The sequence below is a fragment of the Oratosquilla oratoria genome, chromosome 6 (assembly GCF_046742065.1).
Source record: "Oratosquilla oratoria isolate Oo_2021 chromosome 6, ASM4674206v1, whole genome shotgun sequence".
In the NCBI taxonomy this organism is placed as follows: Eukaryota; Metazoa; Arthropoda; class Malacostraca; order Stomatopoda; family Squillidae; genus Oratosquilla; species Oratosquilla oratoria.
The window spans coordinates 48,537,013-48,559,763 of record NC_134782.1 but is presented as its reverse complement, the minus strand read 5'-3'; the positions used below and the strand labels follow the sequence as shown (position 1 = coordinate 48,559,763).

Below are 22,751 nucleotides of genomic sequence, written 5' to 3'. Positions count from 1 at the left end.
AAATCAGCAAGTACAAAGTTGCAACAAGGCATGGCTTGTGGTTCCTATGGATAAGTCTGGGATACCTGAATAGCAATCAATGGTATGGAGTTTTGATATGGCTGTGTGAATATACAACACGTAAGATTGACATGGAAATGTTAGGGAAGTACATTGGAATGAATGAATGGATTTCCTTGTGGATAGGCTTATGTGATTATGGATGAGATGCTAGACTGGAGAGACATAACAAATGGGGTCTCCCAAGGCTTGGTGCTGGCATGACGAAAGGAATGGGCAGTTAAGTTACCTTATTTGTTGACACCAAAATCATGAAAAAGTGAAATGTGACCAGTATTGTAAATTATCATAAGACCTAGATAAGGTTTATAAATGGAAACAGTTGTGGAAAACAGCATTCTATCTATCTATATACCAAGGGCTTCTTCCTCTTGTAAGGGAGGTAGACAGTTAAGGGATGCACCCTCCCCCACTCATTCCACTCCCATCCACATTCCTTGCTTCCCTCTCATCTTAGCATCTCATGGATGAAGGATCACCCTGTCTCCCGCCCACTGCCCAGGTCAGAAGCAATATAGCAAGACACAGCACATCTACAGCAGGACCACTTCAGGTACAAAGTGACCCTCCCTCCTTGTCCCCTCACATGAAAAATAGAGAAGATGAGAAGAAATTCCTTTCGGGTGCATCAAAACATTCTCCATACACGACCATTCTCCATTCACACCTATTCCCTGCCTTTTCTCTTCCCTACTCACAGCCCCTTTCTTCCCATCCATCCATTTCATCCTTGGTTGTTCCCTCATGCTCACTCCATCCACCTCTGCTTTCCACATTCTTTTCACTAGTCTTTCCTCATTCATTCTTTCTATGTGCCTAAACCATCCCAATTATCTTTTATCAACCCTATCTACCGCCTTCCTTTCCACCCCTGCTCTCCTCCTTTCTCACTCTATCTAATCTGCAACCCTACCATATTTCTCAGGTACTTCATCTCAAACACATTTAAACTTCTCCTTTCTGCCTCTCTTAAGTTCCAGTATACAATGTCACAGGGAAAATCACCCCTTCATATAATCTCCTCTTTGCATCCATTCACAGAACCCTACTTCTTAAGACAATTTTCAATCCTCAAGACCTTTGCTTCTCTCAATCTACAGTTCACCTCAACCCCTACTCCTCCTGCTACATGCAACCCCCACTACTTAATACAATTCACTTCCTTGCTGTGGATGTGCTTTGTCTTGCGACACTGCCTCTGACCCAGGGCAGTGGACAAGGTGCAGGGATGACCCGTCATCCAGGAGGTGCTAATATAAGAGGGAGGGTGGAGGGGGGTGGAGTGTATTTAGGGATGGAATGGGTGGGAATGGTTTTATGCCTTTTTCTTTTTGGCTACCTCCCTTGTAAGGGGTAAAAAGCCTTGGTATATGTATGTATGTACTTCCTCAAACCTCTCTCCTTTAGGACTAACTTCCAATTTGCTGCTTCCCTCTCCCCTTGCACATCTCATCACCTAACTTTTACCCAGTTATCACATTTACCTTCAACTTTCTCCTATCATGTACCTTCCAAAAATCCATCACTAACTGCTTTAATCCCTACTCTAATTTCACCACAAGCACAGTGTCATCTGCAAACAACAACTGACTAGCCTCCCACTTCTCTCCACTATCTCTAACAATCTCCAATGCCCTGCCAAACAACCTCAAATTTACCTCCCATACCACCTCATCCATGTATATATTGAACAACCATGGTGACATCATACAGTCCACCTTTGTCTCAAACCACTCACTCTCTCCATTTCCAATCTTAATCTCTTCACTCCAGGGCACATCGCACGTCTGGCAGCATTAGCTGCCCGACGTGCGATGTTGCATTATAATAATTGCATTATAAAAAATAAAGTCAGTGCTCAATCGTTTGTTCTCCTTCACCCGTGTATTTTGATAACCACAGAAAATATGATGAAGCCAGTTTAGAGAGAATGGAGGTTACGTAGGTACGACTACAATAAATATAATCAAGATGCCGACGTCGGCATCATCGAGTACCCACTTGCTCCTCATGCTGCCTACATAGGCGTCACCGTATGGAAGTGGTTAACAAATGCTCTACTACTCTCTTAAAAACTATTTCCTACCCCTACAAGCTTTATTCCAAATCCCATATACCTGCAATATTTCCCATGATGCCTTCCTGTCTACCCAGTTGTAAGCCTTCTCCAAATCCATAAAGGAAGAAGAAAAAAAAAAAAAAAAAAAAAAAAAAAAATCCTTACCTTTTCCCAAAACTTTCTCACAAATCTGCCTTACCACAAATACCTGATCCATGTATCCCCCTCCTCATCCACTCAAAATAGCTTATGATACAGATAAGAATACCTCTTCAGGTTGAATGATTTCTTTATCCATAAACAATACTCATCTTTCACCTTTATCTTCTGCACTATTTGAAAGTAATAAAGAGATGTTTTGGAAGGAAATTCAGAGAGGAAGAGGAGAGGAATAAAGTAGAGAAGAAAAGGTAAAAGGTGAAGATGGAGAGATAATAATGGAAGAGACAGCAGAGAGAGGAGGATGGGCAGAGTATTTTAGAGAGTTGCTAAATGTGAAGGAGGATAGGAAGGGTAAGGTAGTTGCAGTGGGAAGTGGTAAGAGAATGACAGTGATGAATGAGGAAAATGGAGAAACAAGGAAAGATGAGGTGAAAGCAGTTATTAAAATGATGAGAGCAGGTAAGGCACCTGGGTTAGATGGGTGTAATGAGGAGTGTATAAAAAAGGGAAGTACAATGATGGTGGACTGGCTGGTGAGGTTGTTTAATGTTTGTCTAAGAGTGTATAGTGCTGGAAGACTGGAGGAGTGCCTGTATAGTTCTGCTTTGCAAGGGAAAAGGGGACAAATGTGAGTGTAGTAGTTTTCAGAGGGATCATTTTGTTGAGTGTAGTTGGGAAGGCTTATGGGAGGGCTTTGATTGAGAGGATTGGGAGAGGAACAGTGTGGGTTTAGGTTAGGCAGCGGTTGTGTGGATCAGATTTTTGTGGTAAGGCAGATATGTGAGAAAGTTTTAGGAAAAGGTAAGGATTTTTTGGGGGGTTTTATGGATTTGGAAAAGGCTGATAACAGGGTAAACAGGAAGGCACTGTGGGAGGAACTACAGATATATGGGATAGGAGGAAGGCTATTGAGAGCAGTCAAGAATTTTTACAATAGTTGAGCCTATGCTAGAACTGGAAACAGAGTGTGAGCAGTTTGAGGCAAAGGTGGGACTTCACCAGGGATGTGTCATGTTGCCTTGGCTCTTCAATTTGTACATGAATGGGGTGGTGCAAGAGGTAAATGCAAGAGTAATGGGCCAGGGATTGGGGATGCTTAAAGAAAATAGAGAAAAATGGGAGATAAGCCAGTTGTTTGCTGACAACACTGCATTTGTAGCAGGATCAGAGGAGAGATTAAAGAAGATAGTGACAGTTTGGAAAGGTGTGTGAAAGAAGGAAATTGAAGATAAATGCAGAAAGTAAAGTGATGGGATGTACAAGAGGAGAGGATAGCAGCAAATTGGAAGTATTAAGGGAGAGAGACTGGAGGAAGTGGATAGCTTTAGATACTTGGGGGCAAATGTGGTGGGGAAGAGAGGAGTGGAGGTTGAGACAGAATGTAGATTGAGAGAAGCAAGTTAATGCCTTGGGGGTTTAAAAGTGCTACGAGAAATAGATATTTTGGGAATGGATGCTATGAGATTGTATGAAGGGGTAATTGTGACAACAGCACTGTATGGGGCAGAAATATGGAACATAAGTGAGGAAGAGAGGAAGAGTTTAAATGTGTTTGAGATGAAATGCCTGAGAAGTGTGGTAGGGGTTCCTAGGCTGGATAGAGTGAGAAACAAGGTGAGGAGGAGAGTGGGGAGGGAAAGGAACCTGGGAGATAGGGTTGATAAGAGAGTATTGGGATGGTTTGAACATATGGAAAGAACAAGTGAGGAAAGATTAGTAAAAGAGGTGGGGGAGTGAACATAAGTGGGTGACCAAGGATGAGATGGATGGATGGGGTAAAAGGGGCTTTGGGGAAGAGGGGAATGTTTGTTGAGGAAGGGAGAAGATATAAGATAAGGGTGAGTGGAGAAGGTTATGTATGGATGATGCTGTGATACATGGAAGGGGGTGAGGGAGTATGTGTGAATGATATTTTGACGTAACCTGAAGGGATTTCTCCCCATTTTTTTTTTCTGCATGAGGGGATGGAGAGGGGGGATTACCAATTAAATGAAGTGTCCTTGCTGTGGATGTGTTGTGTCTTGCTGTATTGCCTCTGACCCAGGGCAAGATGCAGGGATGACCAGTCATCCAGGAGCCAAAAAAAGAGGGAGGGAGGGGTGGTGAATGGGAGAGGAGCATGTGTGGATGAAATGGGCAGGAGTGAATTTATGCCTCTGACTTTAGCTACCTCCCTTGTATTAGGGGAGGGGGGGGGGGCTTGGTATACATACATATGTGCTATCCCTTCCTTGTTAGAGAGAATTTCTGTGCATCCAAAGCCCTCTTCATCCCCATCCATCTCATTCTCTTTCTGTCTCACTCCAGCCACTCCTGCCTTCCACACCATCTTTACTCATTTTTCCTTGTTCATTTTTCCTACATGCAATCCAGTTCAGCAGTAACTTTATAGCACAGTATGGAATTGTATCTTTCTTTTCCTTGCCATACACTGTTCTGTATTACTCCAATCTTCCTGTCAGCAAATCAATTCCATTCTCTATTTTTTTTTTCCAATTCAATTTAATTGTGGTTAAGTCTTACCTCTTCTGGTGGAAATGACACTTTCAGTCTCTGTACATGTTGAATCTCCCACTTGGCTTGTTGTGTCCCCTAAGCTGAAGGAGAAAAAATTTTTCAGTGAAAACCAAATAAAATTAAATTACTGAACATACACACAAAGAGCTTAGTGACCTAAAAAAGAACTAAACATAGTGAAAATTGAAAATGAAAGGATGAAAAATGAAGATACTAACAAAAACGAGGCTTTGAAAAGAGAAGTAAAGGAATAAATTAAAGCGATGGCTGGGAAAGTTGGAGATAGCATAAAGGAGACAGATCTTCAAGAAATCAAAAACCAATGGAAAGTAGATCAGGAAAACAAAAAAATAGCTTTTAAAGAAATTGCACAAGTGGAAGAAAATGCAAAGGAAACAGTTATTAAAGTAATCAAAGAGAAAGAAAATTGGGTCAGGGACACAGTAGATGATAAAAAAAAAAAAAAAAAAAAAAAAAAAAAAAAAAAAAAAAAAATAATAATAATAATAATAATAATAATAATAATAATAAAAAAATAAATAAATAAAAGCATAGTAGTATATGGTATTATAGAAAAATACAATGTAGCTAGATATTTAAGAGAAAAAGAGGAGAAAGAAATAGTAAAAGAAATCTACATTCTACCTCCTACCTATTAATTTTCATCATTATCAACAACTGGAAGCAGTTGGAAGGAGTTGAATGTTATATGAATTTCTTCGCAGATGATGCAAAAATATTAAAGAAAGTAAGAACAGAAGAGGACTGATTCATTACAATCAGACCAGGACAAAATCTGGAAATGGACTCAAAAGTGGGAAGTGAACTTCAATATCAAGAAATGTAGCATAGTGGAGTTTGGAAAAAGTTAAAACAGAATCTCAAAAAATTATAAAATTGGTGAAGAAGAAATAAAAAAAGTGCACTCGGAAAGGTACGTTGGAGTAATAATCAGCAAAGACATGACACCGGATAAACATGTAAACAAAATAGTCAGAGAAACCTTCAACCTATTAAGGTCAATGAAAGTGGCATTTGATTATTTGGATGAAGAAATGATTAAAAAAATATTAGTTACATTGATTAGACCAAAACTGGAATACGCAGCAACACTATGGACACCCAGTACTAAAAAGAATATAAGGAAATTAGAAAGAATACAGAGAGCAATGACAAAGTTGGCACCAGCTCTTTCCAAATTAACATATGAACAAAGATTATCCAAATTGGAACTACCAACACTGGAGCAGAGAAGAGAAAGGGGTGATCTACTGACTATCTCTAGAATCATGAAATGAATGGAAATCCTTGATAGGAATGATGTACTAAAATATGACAATGGAAAAACAAGGTCATGAAAAGAAACTTAAAAAGGATAACTATAGAAAAAAAAAATCCACACAGAGTGCTGGATGTCTGGAATAACTTAGATAAAGAAACAGTGTAAATACTATTCAAGATTTTAAGAAAAAACTTGATGCTGAAAGATACAAAGACAGGTCACCATGAGCATAGCTCCCTTCCCATGTAATACAACTAGGTAAATGCTAGGGACTACATTGTTTCATTAACATGCCAATGCCAGTACCCATGGTCTCTCTGAGCAAGCTCCCATACTCTTCTTGCTCTAAACACCTCTTGAAGGGTTTGACCAACCTGCACCAGCCATGAATTCCGTGGGTGTCCCTTTCATTTCCTCTATTGTTGGTTGTCTCTTCTGAAGACAACCCTGTGAATGGAATCAACATCAAGGAAACATACCACTTGCCCACATAGCCACCACCACACATAAGACACAGAATACCTCGTTTTACTATGCCCATACTAACAATCTTAAGACAAGTTCACAATATTTCTTCCCTTAGTGACTTAAGGGCCTGGAGGCCATTGCCAGTTTCCTGGTAGACATGGGCCTCCTGTAAGAGACACCAAGGGCAATGGAATGGACTGACCATTTTTATTTAGTTTGTTATTTGCATACATATTTTCTTTCAGTATCCCTTATTATGGACCTAAAGGTCTTACTAGAATACCTTATCATTGTAACTTACTGGTAGGGTGGAGGCTGACCATCAGCATCTTCACATTGTGATATATTGTCTGATACTACACTGCTGTCTGCTGAAACAATCTGTAATAATAATAAAAAAAAAATGTAAAAACACACAAAATTAAAAGAACAGTTTTCAATAATTTTCAATGTAGCTATCATGATATACCAAAGGCTTTTTTCCCCCTTACAAGGGAGGTAGCCAAAGTCAAAAGGCATAAATTCACTCCCACCCATTTCATCCCCACATACTCCACTCACATTCACCACCCCTCCCTCTCTCTTTTCTTGGCTCCTCCTAGATGATGGGTCATTCCTGCATCTCGCCCACTGCCATGGGTCAGAAGCAATGCAGCAAGACAAAGCACATCCACAGCAATGCTACTTCACTCAATCGGCGACCCCCTGCCCCTCCATGGAGAAAAAGGGAAGACAGGGAGAAATTTCCCCCTGAGCTGCATAAAAATATCATTCACACATACTTACTCCATCCCCCCACACACATCACTGCACCATCTACATACAAACACTCTCCACCCACTCCCATCTTCTGTTTTCTCCTCCCCCCCCCCAACTCAACAGACACCCACCATCACCAACACCCCATCCACCCACCTCACCCTCGGTTGCTCCCCATACCCACCCCATCCACCTCCGCTTTCCACACCTCTTCCACCAATCATTCTTCACTCACTCTTTCAATGTGTCCAAACCATCCCAACATTTCCTCATCAATCCTATCTCCCAACTCCCCCCCTCCACCACTGCTCTCCTCCACACCACTTCACTTCCCACTCTATCCAGCCCAGCATCGCCCACCATACTTCTGAGATACCTATGTAACTATGTACATTTACAAAATAGGCCCGAAAACCAATAACCATACTGTAATAGTTGTTACCCTAAATTTCAATGACTGAAAACTTGCAAACTCACAATAACATGCAACACTCCTTGAGTTCTCTAAATCCACCTGAAGAAGAAGAAGAAGAAGAAGAAAAAAAAGAAAAAAAAAAAATGGCTGCCTGTATTGTATTAAGGTAGAGGCACACCAGGCTAACATGCTCCTTGCTTTTGTTACTTCATTTCAGTAGGAACGGCTTTGGTTACAATGACCTAGATTTCCATTAGAACATCTCAACAATGTGTGTTATATTTGTGTAGGTTTTACTTCTCTTAATTCATTCATCAGCTTCGCACTACGTGATGCAAAAGTAACTTGACATTTGGAAATTTGGTAAAACAAAGATCGTAACCGAAGTAATTTATACTCGAACAAAGTATCAAAATCAAGTAGCATACTAGTGGGAAATGCCAAGTGCACCAACACCTTTAGTCAGGATTTATCTCTATGAAACCCAGCAATAGGAAGAGGAATGAAATGGATGTCAGTAGTCAGCTTTCCTCGTGTGAAAAAAGTGGAGGATAGTCAAGGTTGACAGAGAGAGACCTTGGGTTAGACAAAGTGCTCTGTGGGTCTGCATCTCCAGAGGAGTAATGGTGTTGATGGGCTATGAAGATGTACAGTGAGGAAATTATTTTCTCCTATATCTGCTTCTGACCCAGGGCAGTGGACAAGGTGCAGGGATGACCCATCATCCAGGAGGTGCTAAGATGAGAGGGAGGGTGGAGGGATGTGGAGTGTATTCAGGGATGGAATGGGTGGGAATGATTTTATGCCTTTTCCTTTTTGGATACCTCCCTTGTAAGGAGGAAAAAACCTTTGTATATGTATGTATGTATGTATGTATATCTGTTTTCAGGGCCACCACAAGAAGGTATCCATCAATGGTACAACTAAAACTAATACAGAGGCAATCTTGACATTCCTCAATTAATCAATCTACTGTTGCCTCGAGTTTCACTGTGCGGTAAATCCATAATGCCACAGTAGCTGGCAATAGTCCTTGGAACCTTCCACAGATCTTTCTAGGAAGGAACTTTGGACTGTTGTCTGTGTTGGATCAGTGTGGGATGGTTTCTATGTCAACAGTCGAACTTGGTTGGGAGTGGAGAACAGTTGCTGGTTGTCAGCTCCCTATGTGTGGAAAAGTGTAAGAAATCCAGTTTACTGTAAATTGATAGAGATCTTGGGCCCAGTCTGATGACCAAATGCCAGCCAGTCAGGGCTGCACCTCTTGATGGAGGTGAGGAGGTTGATGGGTTTTGAAAGTGGGCATAATTACAATATAATCAGAACCATTATTGAGTATTTGAAAATTATAATATTAACTGTTGCCATATGTTTTATTTACAGAAATTCACAATTCTGCAGTAGTTAGCAGCAGTTCTCAGCTCCTCTCATAGATCTCTTTAGGGAGATATGTTGGAGTGATGTCTATGTTGAGCCCATTTACCTAATTACCCCTGTACTGAGATACTTACTGCATGGTAATTTGTTTGCAGGTGATGCTTTTGGGAATTAAAGGTGCCCACCAGGGCCACACATCACTTGTCCAGGTTACAGATTAAACCTCTACTTATAGAAAAACGATGCGACATTTGGACTACAGTTGTTCCTTGTCTACCAACAGTCTTTTACCACTTCTAGAACTATGTCTCTATGAACTTTACTAAATCCTATCATGACTGACCTTTTTGCTGGTACTTCCTTGTTAAATTACTCCAGCATCAGAGTGTCTGGGTCAAGGACTCTGACTACAGCCTTAATAATTGTACCATTAAATGTGTGAGGCTGTGGAACAGATGTGAGTAAAACATAGAGATTGGCAGATTGTTTGTGGTAAGGAAGATGATGTATTAATGTTAAATGACACAAAGTTGAAAGGATGGGGTGAGTTTGAGTTTGGGATTGGTAGGGTGTGAAATGTAGACTTGAGAACAAGTTGGAAGAAAATATAATCCAAGCCAACACTCTAAGCAAATTTTAAGCAAAGTTTGGTGAATGGAGGAAAAGAGATGTAACCCATATACACTGCTCCCACCCTGTTTACAACCTCGTAAACCCTTGGTAAATATACACACATAAGAAAGTGAAGTGGCCATGCTGTGGATGTGCTGTGTTTTGCTGCACTGCTTCTGTCCCATTGCAGTGGGTGGGATACAGGGATGACCAAGATGAGGGAGGAAAAGGTGGTGGATGGGAGTAGAATGGGTGGATATATGCCTTTTGACTTTGGCTACCTCCCTGGTAAGGGGGAAAAAGCCCTTGGTATGTAGATATAATAAAGAAAAAAGAAACAGAGAAAATAATAGCTTACCCAGGAGACAACTCTGCCATTGAAACATGGAAGGGGGGCATCATCATCCACTATCTCTTCTTTAACCACTCTGTAATATCAAACATTATTATCTTATCTATTCAAATTAATTTATTAATAATAATATTCAAATTTATAGACAATTTTTTTTCTTAACCAGGTCTGGAAAAAATAAATAAATAAAACATACGTAGCAGTCTATATGCCGGGAAAAAATTATGAAAATCAGCTTGTCCTTTGATGTTAAACTTCACACTTCTGTATCAACAAAATAATAAACATTGATTCTACACTGAATAAGAGTATGTTGTTTACAAATTTTCAAATGTTGATAAAAAAAAGAATATCTGGATATATGGCCCTCAACAATCAAGCCATACCACAGTGTAAAGCATGAGCGTAAGTGTGAGAGACAAACTCTCCCATCAAGAGCCCCGGCAAGGATTAAGACCCTACTAGCAACCAGCCTAGGCCATGAGGGGCCAAAAATCTTCAACGTCCTCCCAAAAGAGGTGAGAGAGAAAACCAAATGCTCGGTGGACAGTTTCAAACATTAACTGGACAGGTTTCTGCAGAAGGTGCCAGACGAGCCTCCAGTGCCAGGCTACACCGCCATCAGTAGGTTTTCTCCAAACTCAATACCAGACCAACTGGCCCTCGCAAGGAAGGACAACAGGACTAGCAGCAGCGGTAGTCCACTATGGCTGTGAGGATTGACCTTGGAACTTCACTAAGTAAACTAAGTAAGTAAACACATCTGTACATGAGACCTGCACAAAGGAAAGCCCTACATCGGGTATTGACAATGCAGATTTTATAAAGTCAAGTGACACACCAGTTGCACGAATTTCTTTTCATAGTAGAGACCAATCTCCATTCCAAAAATATGTATTAATTTCTACTATCCTTCTCTACTGCTCTTCTAAAGTATCTCCCTTGCCAATAAATCTATCTCCTTGAAACAATGTAATCCCCAACGATAGAAGTACTAGTTATCAACAATTAAATACAAATGCACAATAGACACTAATGTGTGAATCAATCAATCCATTACCCCAGTCCTCTTTTGATGGTGAATCACAGACCTCAAAAACTAGTTGCGACCACCATTCAACCCTTAATTACTGAAGAAATTTTTGTAGAGATGTCTGAAGTGTAGTGCAATATAATGTATTCTGTATGGCAATTCAGGTGAAGTAACTGTCCTTCTACTGATACCTTGAATATAGTATTTTCGATGAATCAATTCATTGCCCCTGGTCTCTCTTGCAGAAGACCTGCGGCCTCCAGGAAATTCGCAACATCTTTTAGGCAGGACCATTAGTCAAGGTGTAATTGTGTGTGGTTGTTATGAATTGCTTGTAGATGATTATTTAGAGTTTCTTTCTGTTGTCCAGAGTCAGTTCTTGAGAGGGATGTAGGTAGGTTAGTTTTCTTGATTTTTGCTCTCAGGTCCTTGATATGTGGGCACAAAGTCATGCAAGTATCAAATGCAAGGCCCAGAATTTTAGAGTTCTTTACCTTTGGAAGATTTGACCATCTAATTTTACTATAAGTAAGCTCACTGGCTGAGCAAGTTAAGGCGTCATTACTTGTGGCAATGGTCGAGGGGATGATGGTTCAAGCACCCCCACCAGCAGAGCTGAACCAAGGTCATGTTTCATTAAATTCCCTACTGGCTGAGCGGGTTAGGGCGTTGTTACTTGTGGTGAAGGTTTAGGGGATGGCGGTTCAAATCCTGCCACCGATGAAGTTGAACCAAGGGCATGGTTTATCAAATCCCCTGCTGGCTGAGCGGGTTAGGGTGTCGTTACTTGCGGTGAAGGTCGAGGAGGTGGTGGTTTGAATCCTGCCAACGGCTAAGTTGAACCAAGGGCATGGTTCATTAAATTCCATGCTAAAACGTCCTCTGTGAGGGGCACCGTCCTAGCCTTCCGACAGGGGGTGTTTGTAACATTAAACCATATCATCATCACACAAAGTCCTCTGATAGGGGCACCATCCTAGCCTCCCAATAGGTTGGAGTTTGTGACATTAACCCATATCATTATCATTAATTTTACAATAGGGTATTTTCATTCTGTTCACAACTGTTGAGTGTAAGCAACATCACTATTGATTTCTAGGGTGAGGCTTCCATGCTGTTATTTATGAGTGATTGTTCTAGTTTATTCAAGTAGGCTCAGGTATTCTTTCCTGCCATTCTGTATTCACATGAAGCTTACTAAAAAAAAATTACATATGGATATATATGAAACGAGAAGGTGGCCAGTGAAATGGTTACTCAAGTTTAATCCAGAAAAATGTAAGCACATAAATAAAACAAAGTTATCCTTGATAACAGAGATGAAATACAAGATGGATGTAAAAATGGATGCATGAAAAATAAAATAAATAAAAATGTGGCTTAAAATTATATAACAGCCAAAAGAACAGTAGGGCCGATTTAAAAAACTTTATGACACACAGTAACCTGTGCAGCATAAGGCCTAGAGAAGCTGGAATACATCGGGGATGTCTAGGCTTCAAACATGGTACAAGTCATGACCATCTGGCAATACTGTGTCTGGCAGTGAAGAAAAGATTATGGGGATGTGTAATTTTTTGTAACTTTTACTCTTTTTTATGTTGTTTTAGTTGAACACATTTAGTTCATAGTATTCAGAATAACATCTAAGTGAGAAGTTTTAAAATTAAACTATGTACCATTCCTATATGAATATTTCTGGGATTTCAGACATTGTGTGTAGGCACACAATGCTGACAAAGGTAGTAAACAAGGATTAAAGCCTTCCTATTCATAATTAATCAAGAGATCCCTTCTGTTGATATAACCTGCTCACTTCAGCAACCTCAACAGAGTAATCCTATCATATCTTTCTCTTAAATCTTTCAACAATAACAGATCCATTGCTTTTAGCCTCTGCTCATATGGTTTATCTGGCAGATTGGGAACCAGTTTGGTTTGCTGCCCCTTGTAGTCTCTCAATCATGTTTATATCATTTAGATAAACACCTAAGCAAGATGCTGTAATGATTATCATCTATTTTATATTATTTGTTTTTGTTTTGTTATCATTTGTCTGTTTGATTCTCATTTATTATTAGTTATATGTTAATCTTTTATTATTTTCTATTTACCTGTTTGTTTATTATTTAACTATACCTATGCATTTATGTATTTTATTTATGTACATTATTATAGTTTTTATTTATTCATTTATTATTATTATGATTTTTTTTTTTGCATCTGACCTGGATATGGACCAAAAGGTCTCCTCCCGGCATGCTCCGCTTTTGTAATCCTTTGTAATCTTTCACCATGTGGGGACCATACCACTGGCACATATTTCACTCTTGGACAAATCAGTTTCTATAATTTCCAGCATTTATTCATCAATACAATTTAAAGCCACATTAATGTTCTGCAGGATTCCATATGTCTCTTCCATAATCCTGCTATGTCTATCAGGTGACAGGTTAGATTTGGTTTGTTTTGGTTAGTTTTGTTTTGGTTAGTTTTGGTTTGGTTGGTTAGGTTTGCTTAGGCTTGGTTGAGTTGGATTAGGTTTGGTTCAGTTATGTTTGGTTTAGTTGGGTTCAGTTATGTTTGGTTAGGTCAGGCTAGGTTGAGTTTGGTTGGTTTAGCTTTGGTTATGTTTGGTTATATTTAGTTAGATTTGGTTATGTTTGGTTAGGTTAAGTTTGATTAGGTTAGGTTTGATTTGGTTAGTTTAAGTTTGATTAGGTTAGGTAAAGTTTGATTTGGTTAGGCTTTATCAAGTTTGGTTAGATTAGATTTGGTTTGGTTGTGAAAAGTTTAGTTTAGTCTGGTTTTGTTAGGTTTAATTAGATTTGGCTAGGCTAGCTTAGGTTTGGTTGTTAGGTTAGATTTGGTTAGGCTTAAGTTAGGTGTGATTCTGTTTGGTTTGGTTTGGTTAGGTTTGGTTGGGTTAGGTTTGGTTAGGTTTGGTTTGGTTAGGTTTGGTTTGGTTAGGTTAGGTTAGGTTTGGTTAGGTTTGAATAGGCTTAAGTTAGGTGTGATTAGGTTTGGTTTGGTTTGGTTGGGTTAGGTTTGGTTGGGTTAGGTTTGGTTAAGTTAAGGTTAGTTTTGGTTAGGTCAGGTTTGGTTAAATTTGAATAGGTTAGGTTTTGTTAAGATGAGTTAGGCTTGCTTAGACTTGAATTCTAAGTAAACCTAAGTTCCAAGAGGACCTAATATGAGAGGGAATTAAAGTAAATGGGCGTGGAATGGTTGGGACTGGGTGCATGGCTCTACTGGCTACCCTCCTTGTAAGGAGGAAAAAACCATTGGTATATAGATCAATAGATAGGTTCACTTAGGTTTAGTCTGGTTAGGTCTGGTTAGATTTAGTTTGGTTAGGCTTGGTTTGGTTAGGTTTGCTTTGGTTAGATTTGGTTAGGTTCATTTGGTTACGTTTGGTCTGATTAGATTAGATTAATTTTGGTTTGGTGAGTTCGTTCAAGCAAAACACATTGTAATCTAACTGGCATTATCTGATGTATCAATCGCTTGTGGCAACAACTCTATGTTATGAAAAATTTACAAAATTAATAATTAATAGTACAATTAGATAATGTGACTTGATGTAATATAATGTATGAAGAGATTAGATAACTTAACATTCTTATTGCAAGATAACATGAGGATGATAAAATGTCTATTACTGTCAATACCTAGTCATTTTCCATTTTTTTTTTTAAATACCTACAAGGGGTGGTGGTTCAGAACATTTTTATGACATGATCGAAATCAGCCTAAATAATTTCCCATATATTGGTCCCAATATACATCAGTTAAAATGTAGGCTTCTCAGCTTGAATTCAAAATCAGTTAGTCTTCATGTTGTGAAGCTATGTGAAGCTGTTATTAGAAGGAAATCCCCATCTCACAGGCAAATCAAAATGAAACTTGTTTTCTCACAGCTTTTGGTGGGATTACAATGATTCAGAAACTACTTTCCATTGGAAATCAATAATTTTGTCCCACCTATAATGCCTCCTGAAGTTGCAGGTGAAGTTTAAGGAAACCTTTCTGTGGGGAAGGCTCATAGCACTTGCTAACTCAAAAAATACAGATGTACATGTTTTTGATACCATATTTGAAACTTTCATAAGTGTGTGTTTGACAAAAAAAAAAATTCTTAAACCAATATTGGCAAATACGTGTTACAAAGTAATAATATTTATTATAGATAAGAGGGAGGGTGGAAGGGTGTGGAGTGTATTCAGGGATGGAATGGGTGGGAATGATTTTATGCCTTTTCCTTTTTGGCTACCTCCCTTGTAAGGGGGAAAAAGCCTTGGTATATGTATGTATGTATGTATAGTTACAGGCTTCAAAAATATCAAGAACATGGTTACAATTATTATTTATTCTGCAAACTATTTCATGTGATATTAAGAGGCTGTATATGGAGAAAAAATACATCAATTAAGTTTTCCATTTTAGAAAAATTATCATTTCTTAGACTTTTGAAGCCATATTTCTAGCTAATTAAAAAAATAACAATAATAATAATCACCAGTCAGAAACTACCATAAGCATTATAGGAGGGTTAGGGGGAAGTGGATTAAAACATTAGTTTGCAGTAAAAATGAGTAAAATGATCATATCAAGCTATTGGACAATGCAAGTTTCATGTTAAGTCTCTTGAGTTTACATGTTTTGGAATTTTACCAGGGGTTAAAGATTTATGATCAAGGATCGGCATGCCTTTTTCTTGTCAAGCGATTCAGACATGGAATGGAACTTCTTTTGCCCAATGATGTAGCTGAAGTCTCCAATACACCAAGTCCCAAGCAGCAGTTATTCTTGTTCAATGAATTACTTTAATAATCATTCTCATACATATAATATATATTCATCACTTCTTAATCTCCAATTTATGTTACTAAACAATTAATAATCTATCATCTATGGTAAATTTCTTTTCTAGTACATTCAGCTACTCTGCTTGTAAATTGTATAATTTGTAGTACTGCCCATTTGGTTGACTGAAGTGACTTTTGGGCTTCTCCCCTTCCTTAGTATTTTCTGGACATAGGTTGGTATGCTCCAACCAGATGAGTAGCCTATATGCCAATCAGAAACCAAAATGTATAAATTCACACCATTTGTAAACAAAAAATTTCCATGTAGATCGAGGTCCCCTTTATGCAAATGAAATTCACTGATGACTCACCAGTCATCTACAATTCCTATTATATCTTTTCCTATATATTAAATGTGTATATGAACAATCTTAGTGTATCTCTAAGTTTCATGCTTCACCGTTTTAAGTTTCTTTCATATACATAGAGAAATCGGAATAAATTTGTTTCAGTTACACGTTTTGATTTCCTTATATTCGTAACTTCCAACGGGCTACGTTAAAGGTGGAAGAAAAAAGCCCTATGCGCATAAATCTGTAACATACGTATATACCTTTCACATTTTAACTTACCCAAAATCATCGTCCATAGACTTGAAAAAGAACTTATAACTTGGTCTGTTGAGGACATTTTTGAAGTCTGCAAGAGTTACTTTGTCTGGGGCTTTCGGAATTTTCACGAGGTAGGGAGTTTCTTCATCATCAATGTGATATATTATTTTAGTTTCTTCCATTCCTGGGGATTGGAAGTGTCAAAAATAAATGGGCGTGCACCAATCCCCAGTTTCCACTTCGATAATATGGCTGCCAAACCAATGTTTTCTTTTGATGTTCCAATGTTATTTGAGATGGATCCAAGTTTTATATTCTGGTGTGATGTTTTAAGTTGTAAGCATCACATTTATTGGCAGTAGAATTATCTAACCTTTTATAATTACGCTACATAATATTTTTTATCACAATAAAAATCAAATAAAAAAAAGGGAATCCTTTAGAACTATATGAAATCTCCCTTAGAAATGAGAGAATCCGACAGTTCTCAATCAATCGTACTTCAAGGCTCATTATCATCACAATGATTTATGTTGAATGGCCATGTGAATAAAGGTAAATTTCAATACTATAACATAATTCTTATTTCATGACATTGAGCGCGATTACGCTTCAAAGCACGATAGTGAAAATAACCTCTTATCAATTTTTGTATTTGGATAGACCGGGTGTCGTAACCTACTACTTGTTTAACAAGGAGCGACACACACACACACACACACACACATACATCGAAATCCTGATCCGGCCAAGACTAGAACATGCGTTATTAGTATAGTACCCACACAGAGTGAAGGTATACGCAGGATCAAGAAAATACAAAAGGCAGCAACCATCCTGGCAGAATCATATGAGGGAAGACTAAAAGAACTGGGCCTGCCTACTTTCAAAGATTGAAGAGAAAGAGGCGATATGGTTACAGCATTTAGGTTACTAGAAGGGATAAATTGCATTGACAGAGGAGATCTCTTAATTAAGGATGGGAGAGCTTTAAGAGGCCACGAGAACAAATTAAGAAAAACCACAAGTCTAAAGCACGTGAAGAAATAGTTTTCATTGTAGATGCACACTTGATATAGTTTACTAGGTGGAAGAATGTATGAATTGAAATCTAAATATAATAATTGAAAATCAAGCATATACATGAATTTGAGGCTTGGTATGTGAAACTGAGGAGTGGGAGACGGGATCCTGCAACTAGTGTTTCTCCTATCCTATATTAGGTAAGCACACACACACACACACACACGCCTAGATTCACTATAATGTGAAGGCCTGCAATTATAGTGAATCTCCCCAGCAAAGTATTATCCGACATCGAGACCCAATTGCTCAGCTTAGGGCTAATGTTCGTAACCGGCAGCCAGAAGAAGAAGAAGAAGAAGAAGAAGAAGAAGAAGAAGAAGAAGAAGAAGAAGAAGAAGAAGAAGAAGAAGAAGAAGAAGAAGAAGAAGAAGAAGAAGAAGAAGAAAGAAGAAGAAGAAGAAGAAGAAGAAGAAGACAGAACATTGATTTGATCACGAACAATTTCAGATACCACGGCAGTAGATTCATGCAAGGTTATACACAGGGACACCTTGACACCTTGACACCTTGACACCCAACGAGCATCCCAACCCAACAATATCCAGACGACACGTGCAAGTTCTGGAGGTGATGTCCAAGGATCCTTCCATCAGGATCACCACCGCTGAAAAAGAAAGTGGAGTAGTGGTGATGGATAGCAATGGCTACGCACGGAAGATGGAAGACCTGCTCAATGATGGAAATGCGTATTGTAAAGGCTCCCAGACAGGATTAGACGAGACGAAAAACTTCGCGAAAAAGGCAAGAAATTTTCTCAAAAGATTCGATGTAGGCAAGACATTCCTTCGTCTCGTGCAAAACCTCCCAAGTATACCTATGCATGGACTACCCAAAACCCACAAAAATAATATACCTATGAGATCTATAACAGCAGAGTTGAGGAGTACTTCTCACAGAATAACAAATGCGCTGGCCAGGTATCTTGTCTCCTCTCCTGGGAACCATCACTGGAGCACATCTCAAACAATCACGAGACCTACTGGACAGAATCAGAGATATCTTTGCACACAACAAGAAGTTTGCCAGTCTAGACGTAAAATCTCTTTTTATCTGTGTTCCATCTGATAAAGTGATTGAGTTCCTTGGAAATTAAACTGAGAAGGTAAATATCGACTTCTCCCTGCCTCTGTTGTGGTTAGGTTCGTAGAGGGAAGGTCTGTAGTGAGGGCCTCTTCAAGTGTCGTGGGCTGAGAGCGAAGGGCCACAGGAGGGAAGGTCCAGGGTGAGGGCCTTCAAGTGTTGTGGACTGAGAGCGAAGGGCCACTGGAAGCTTGGAGATGTTGTGCCCGAGGCGACTTACTGGAGAGAAATAGTCCCGAGGCGACTTGCTGGAGAGAATTGCGTCCGAGGCAACTTGCTGGAGAGGACTGCTGCTTGGAGATGTCGTGCCCGGGAGAGAACTGGATGTCTCGGCAAGATGCCGTCCTTTCAAAGGAAGCTGGCGGCTCAGCGAAGGTCCTCGGAGAGCTTTCCCGAATTTCTGATTGGCTGCTGGCTGGAGCTGGCCGAGACGTCTTGCTAACTACGGCGAGTATATAGGCCTAGCTCGAGTTGTGTGACGGCCAGTCTGGTTTTGACCAGCGCCGCGTCACCACGCCCCCTAACGACTTGGTCGACTTTGTGGAGCTTTCTGTCCAATTCAACCATTTCAAGTTCCAGGACTGCTGTTTAAAAATAAATAGATAAATAAATGAATAAATAAAAAACGGCATGCCCACGGGTTCTCCGCTGAGTGCAATCTTTGCAAACGTGTTTATGGTGTTTTTGGAAGCAGGACCGTTTGCTAACATTGCTCTCGAACATGCAGCTTGGCTACATTACATGGACCCTATTCATCACACCCAGACCATTCAATATTCAATTTTCAAACTGCACTGAACGAGGTAGGACCCACTATTCAGTTTTCCTTAGAAGAGGAAGATATTGATTTCCTTCCTGGATATACACACACGTCACAAAACATGGCAACCAGATGAAGCCTACGGAGACCCCCACAAAAATGATAAAAATAATAACAATTTCTATTGCCATCATCCCATCAGGGTAAAGATAGGAGTGGTGATGGGTTTCTTCCTTAGGGCATTCAGGATATGCAGTGCATAATACCTAGATCAGCGTTTCCCAACCTTTTTCGACCATAGCAACCCCTGTTGCCATGTCTAAGCAGTCCAGCCTCCCTATCTTGTTATTAGAAGGATAAAAGAAAGTGAAGTGTACTGCATGATGATTTATTTTCTTGGTTCCTTAGAACTGAAACAAACTGACAATATTGTTTGTAGAGGAAATAAAAACACCATAGAAAAATAGAATAGCATGGAAAAATCAAATATGCACAACTAGGTAATAAATGATACATATATCAATGTGACTTTTGTGTGCATCACATGCCAGCACCCCCCTATAATTGATTTCAGCTTCCGTCTTTTTCCACCCTATCGGCAGTTGCAAAAACCGCGCTACATCTTACCGTGAGGGGGTCCGCAGATCCGTGTCCGTGTAGTAGGACGAGCTCGCTGGCGAGTAGGGGGTGATGGACATTGTGGCCTCAAGGACCATGGGTCACAGTCAGCCTTCCTCCTGCTGGCGCAGGGAAATTGCTACGGGGAAAGGGTGGGGGTGTAATCTGGATGAGGTTTCTCCAGAACACGTCGGCGAACCAGTTCCCGAAGTTCGAAGATGTGGATCGCTCCCATCGAATGGGTATTCCAAGAGTGACAAGTAGGGTCGCCCTCGACGTCTAGGGCACTATGGAGGTCTTGACTTCACTCTCCCTTGGGTTGGTGTACAAGTGATTAAGCCTAGCACTGACATCAACATGGGATGGAGATGTTTCTACACTGTTGATGATGGTCTCAAGACGCGTACACCTAAGGCATTCCTTAGCTTTGTTTCGTTGGCATTAAATTTGGAGAGGGTCCTTACTCTGCAGTGTTTTATGGCAAGGAGGTTATTTGCAGTATAAAGATCGCGACGTCTTCATAATCAGGAAGGCGGCGCAGACTCTGCCAAAACTCTACAACGTGTTTGCTCTCCCACCCTCCTTTCTTCATATTGTCATCAATTAATACAGAACGCCATTGTCGATCACAACCCTGCATTTTTTTTTTTTTTACGAACTGGGAGAACTCATGGCAAAAACTGCTCCTAATCTCCCATCAACACTACATCCAGTATTTTCACATGGTTCACATCTACTGGAGCATTCAGAACTAGGTCGCACAGATCAACCCTCTGTAAGAATTTGGCGTACAGCTTCACTGCACCTTCTTAGTGAACTTTGCTAAGTGGAAGCCACTGTGATTCGTCGTCAACACTAGTGCTGGTCAGGTTTAGCACTGGCTTCCTGAAGTTTTGTCACAGTATTTTTAAAACACGCTCCTTTGTCACAAAACGATGAAGCTGAAACCCATTTGACTGGAATATGACTTTCAAACTTGCCAGATCTTCAAGGACATAATCACAGAACACCAAAATTGCCATGACGCATTAATATACCAATTTGTATTTACCTAATTGTGGTATACAGTAAAGGAGCAAATCTCTTTGGACCTCGTCTTCTACTCATCATACGTAGATTTCAGTTCATGTAGTATTCTTCCAGCCTGCAGGGAACTATTGTCACTTACTTCTGTTGTGAAGTAACAAAAATATGTCATTGTTCCAAAATTCAACTAACACACTGGCTCATATATAGCCATCGTGTCTGGTATGGCTCGGGATTCAGTGAGCATCCACATTTATAAACTTCTGGAACTTAGCATAACTTTTCTACCTATACGGAGACATCTTGAAGTAATAGTAGATATCGTGTATAAGCTGATCATTTTGGCGTGCTCTGCAGCAATATGGAAAGTGTGGTCTTGCCTCACCACAATGCGTCTTTCCTCCACATTTTGTCTTTTAATGTGAGTGGATGTGGTACAGATGAGAGTAAAAGAGAAGAGATAAGCAGTATGTTTGTGAGAATAAAAGATGGATGTGTTAGCAGTAAGTGAATCTAAGTTGAAAGGGAGGGGCGAGTATGCGTTTAGGAGTGTAGTTGCGAGGTTCTCAGGAGTGAAGAGAGGACGAAGGAGAGAAGGGGTGGCAATACTAGTAAGTGAAGAGATAGGTAAGTGTGCAGTGGAGTGGAAGGAGGTTTCTTCAAGGTTAATGTGGATGAAGGTGAAACTGGGAAGGGAGATGTGGGTTTTTGTAAGTGTGTATGTGCCTGGTAGTGAGAAGAGTGTAGATGGATTTAAATGAGTGCATAGAGGGATTAGGGAGAAATGTCAATGTAGTTGTATCGGGAGACCTTAATGCTAGGGTAGGAAATGAACCAATAGACGGAGTGATTGGGAAGAATGGATTTCCAGGAAAAAATCGTAGTAGAGAGTTGATGGTAGAGATGTGTCTTGAAAGAGAGTTGATGATAGCAAATACAGTGTTTAGGAAGAAAGTCAAGCATAAGTACACATGGGAGAGGGTGGTGGATAGAAGGGTGGTAGATAGAGCGTGGCCTATATAGTGGTAACCAGGAGTATAATCGGAAGAGTGAAGGATGTACATGTTCTAAGGGGAGAGAGTCGGGGAATATCAGATAATTTTCTGGTGGAAGGTATATAGAGAGTGGAATATAGGTGGGGAAAGAGGAAAAGGGCAGAAGGTAGGGAGGTACTTAGTGTAAACTGCTTAAATGAGAAAGAAAAGAAGGAGTGTAAGAAGAAGTTGAGTACACATTCAAGAATAGGGATGACCACCCACGGCCAGACAGTTACCACGGTTGGTTTTACCAAGTCCGCACGCTACTATGCATGGTTGCTACTCAAGCTTCTGGAGTCGCGGATGATAACCATGGCCTCTTCCACAGATTTGGTTTTAAAGCTGTGGCTTTGGAAGGGTTTCAAGAGGAAGGTCGTGTTCGAAGATCAGCCTCATTGCACCAGCTGGGACGGGTCCTAGAGGGCATCAGCCGATCTCTCAACAGTCTTCTGGAACGCTTACATCAGTCTTTTTTCTTCTGCCTCCTCCCTTCAACTAACAGATATATCTCCATTGGATTTTATATGCCCCCCATTTGGCCTGCTAGGGGGTGCACTGTCGCTCAAAGCATTAGCATTATGGTTCTCTACAAGTGTTGCTGCGGAGACTCAGGCGCTTCAGGAAAACTC

General features: G+C 40.0%; 1 protein-coding gene across 5 annotated transcripts in view; it reads right to left on the bottom strand.

Annotated features, from left to right (window-relative positions):
• The window catches only part of dsh (Segment polarity protein dishevelled), a 47,100-nt gene extending 30,295 nt beyond the window's left edge, over positions 1–16,805 (bottom strand). For 2 of the 5 annotated variants that reach the window (XM_076186929.1, XM_076186930.1), the window contains exons 1-4: positions 16,537–16,804; positions 10,070–10,139; positions 6,850–6,929; positions 4,805–4,878 (exon numbers count right to left, since the gene is read on the bottom strand). In XM_076186929.1, coding sequence (XP_076043044.1) covers positions 4,805–4,878; positions 6,850–6,929; positions 10,070–10,139; positions 16,537–16,697 — 385 coding nt within the window. In that variant the 5' untranslated portion in view covers positions 16,698–16,804. Of the gene's footprint in view, positions 1–4,804; positions 4,879–6,849; positions 6,930–10,069; positions 10,140–16,536 lie in introns of all 5 variants that reach the window. The other 3 variants (XM_076186928.1, XM_076186933.1, XM_076186931.1) reach the window with 2 other exon arrangements.
• Positions 16,806–22,751: the final 5,946 nt, after the last annotated feature.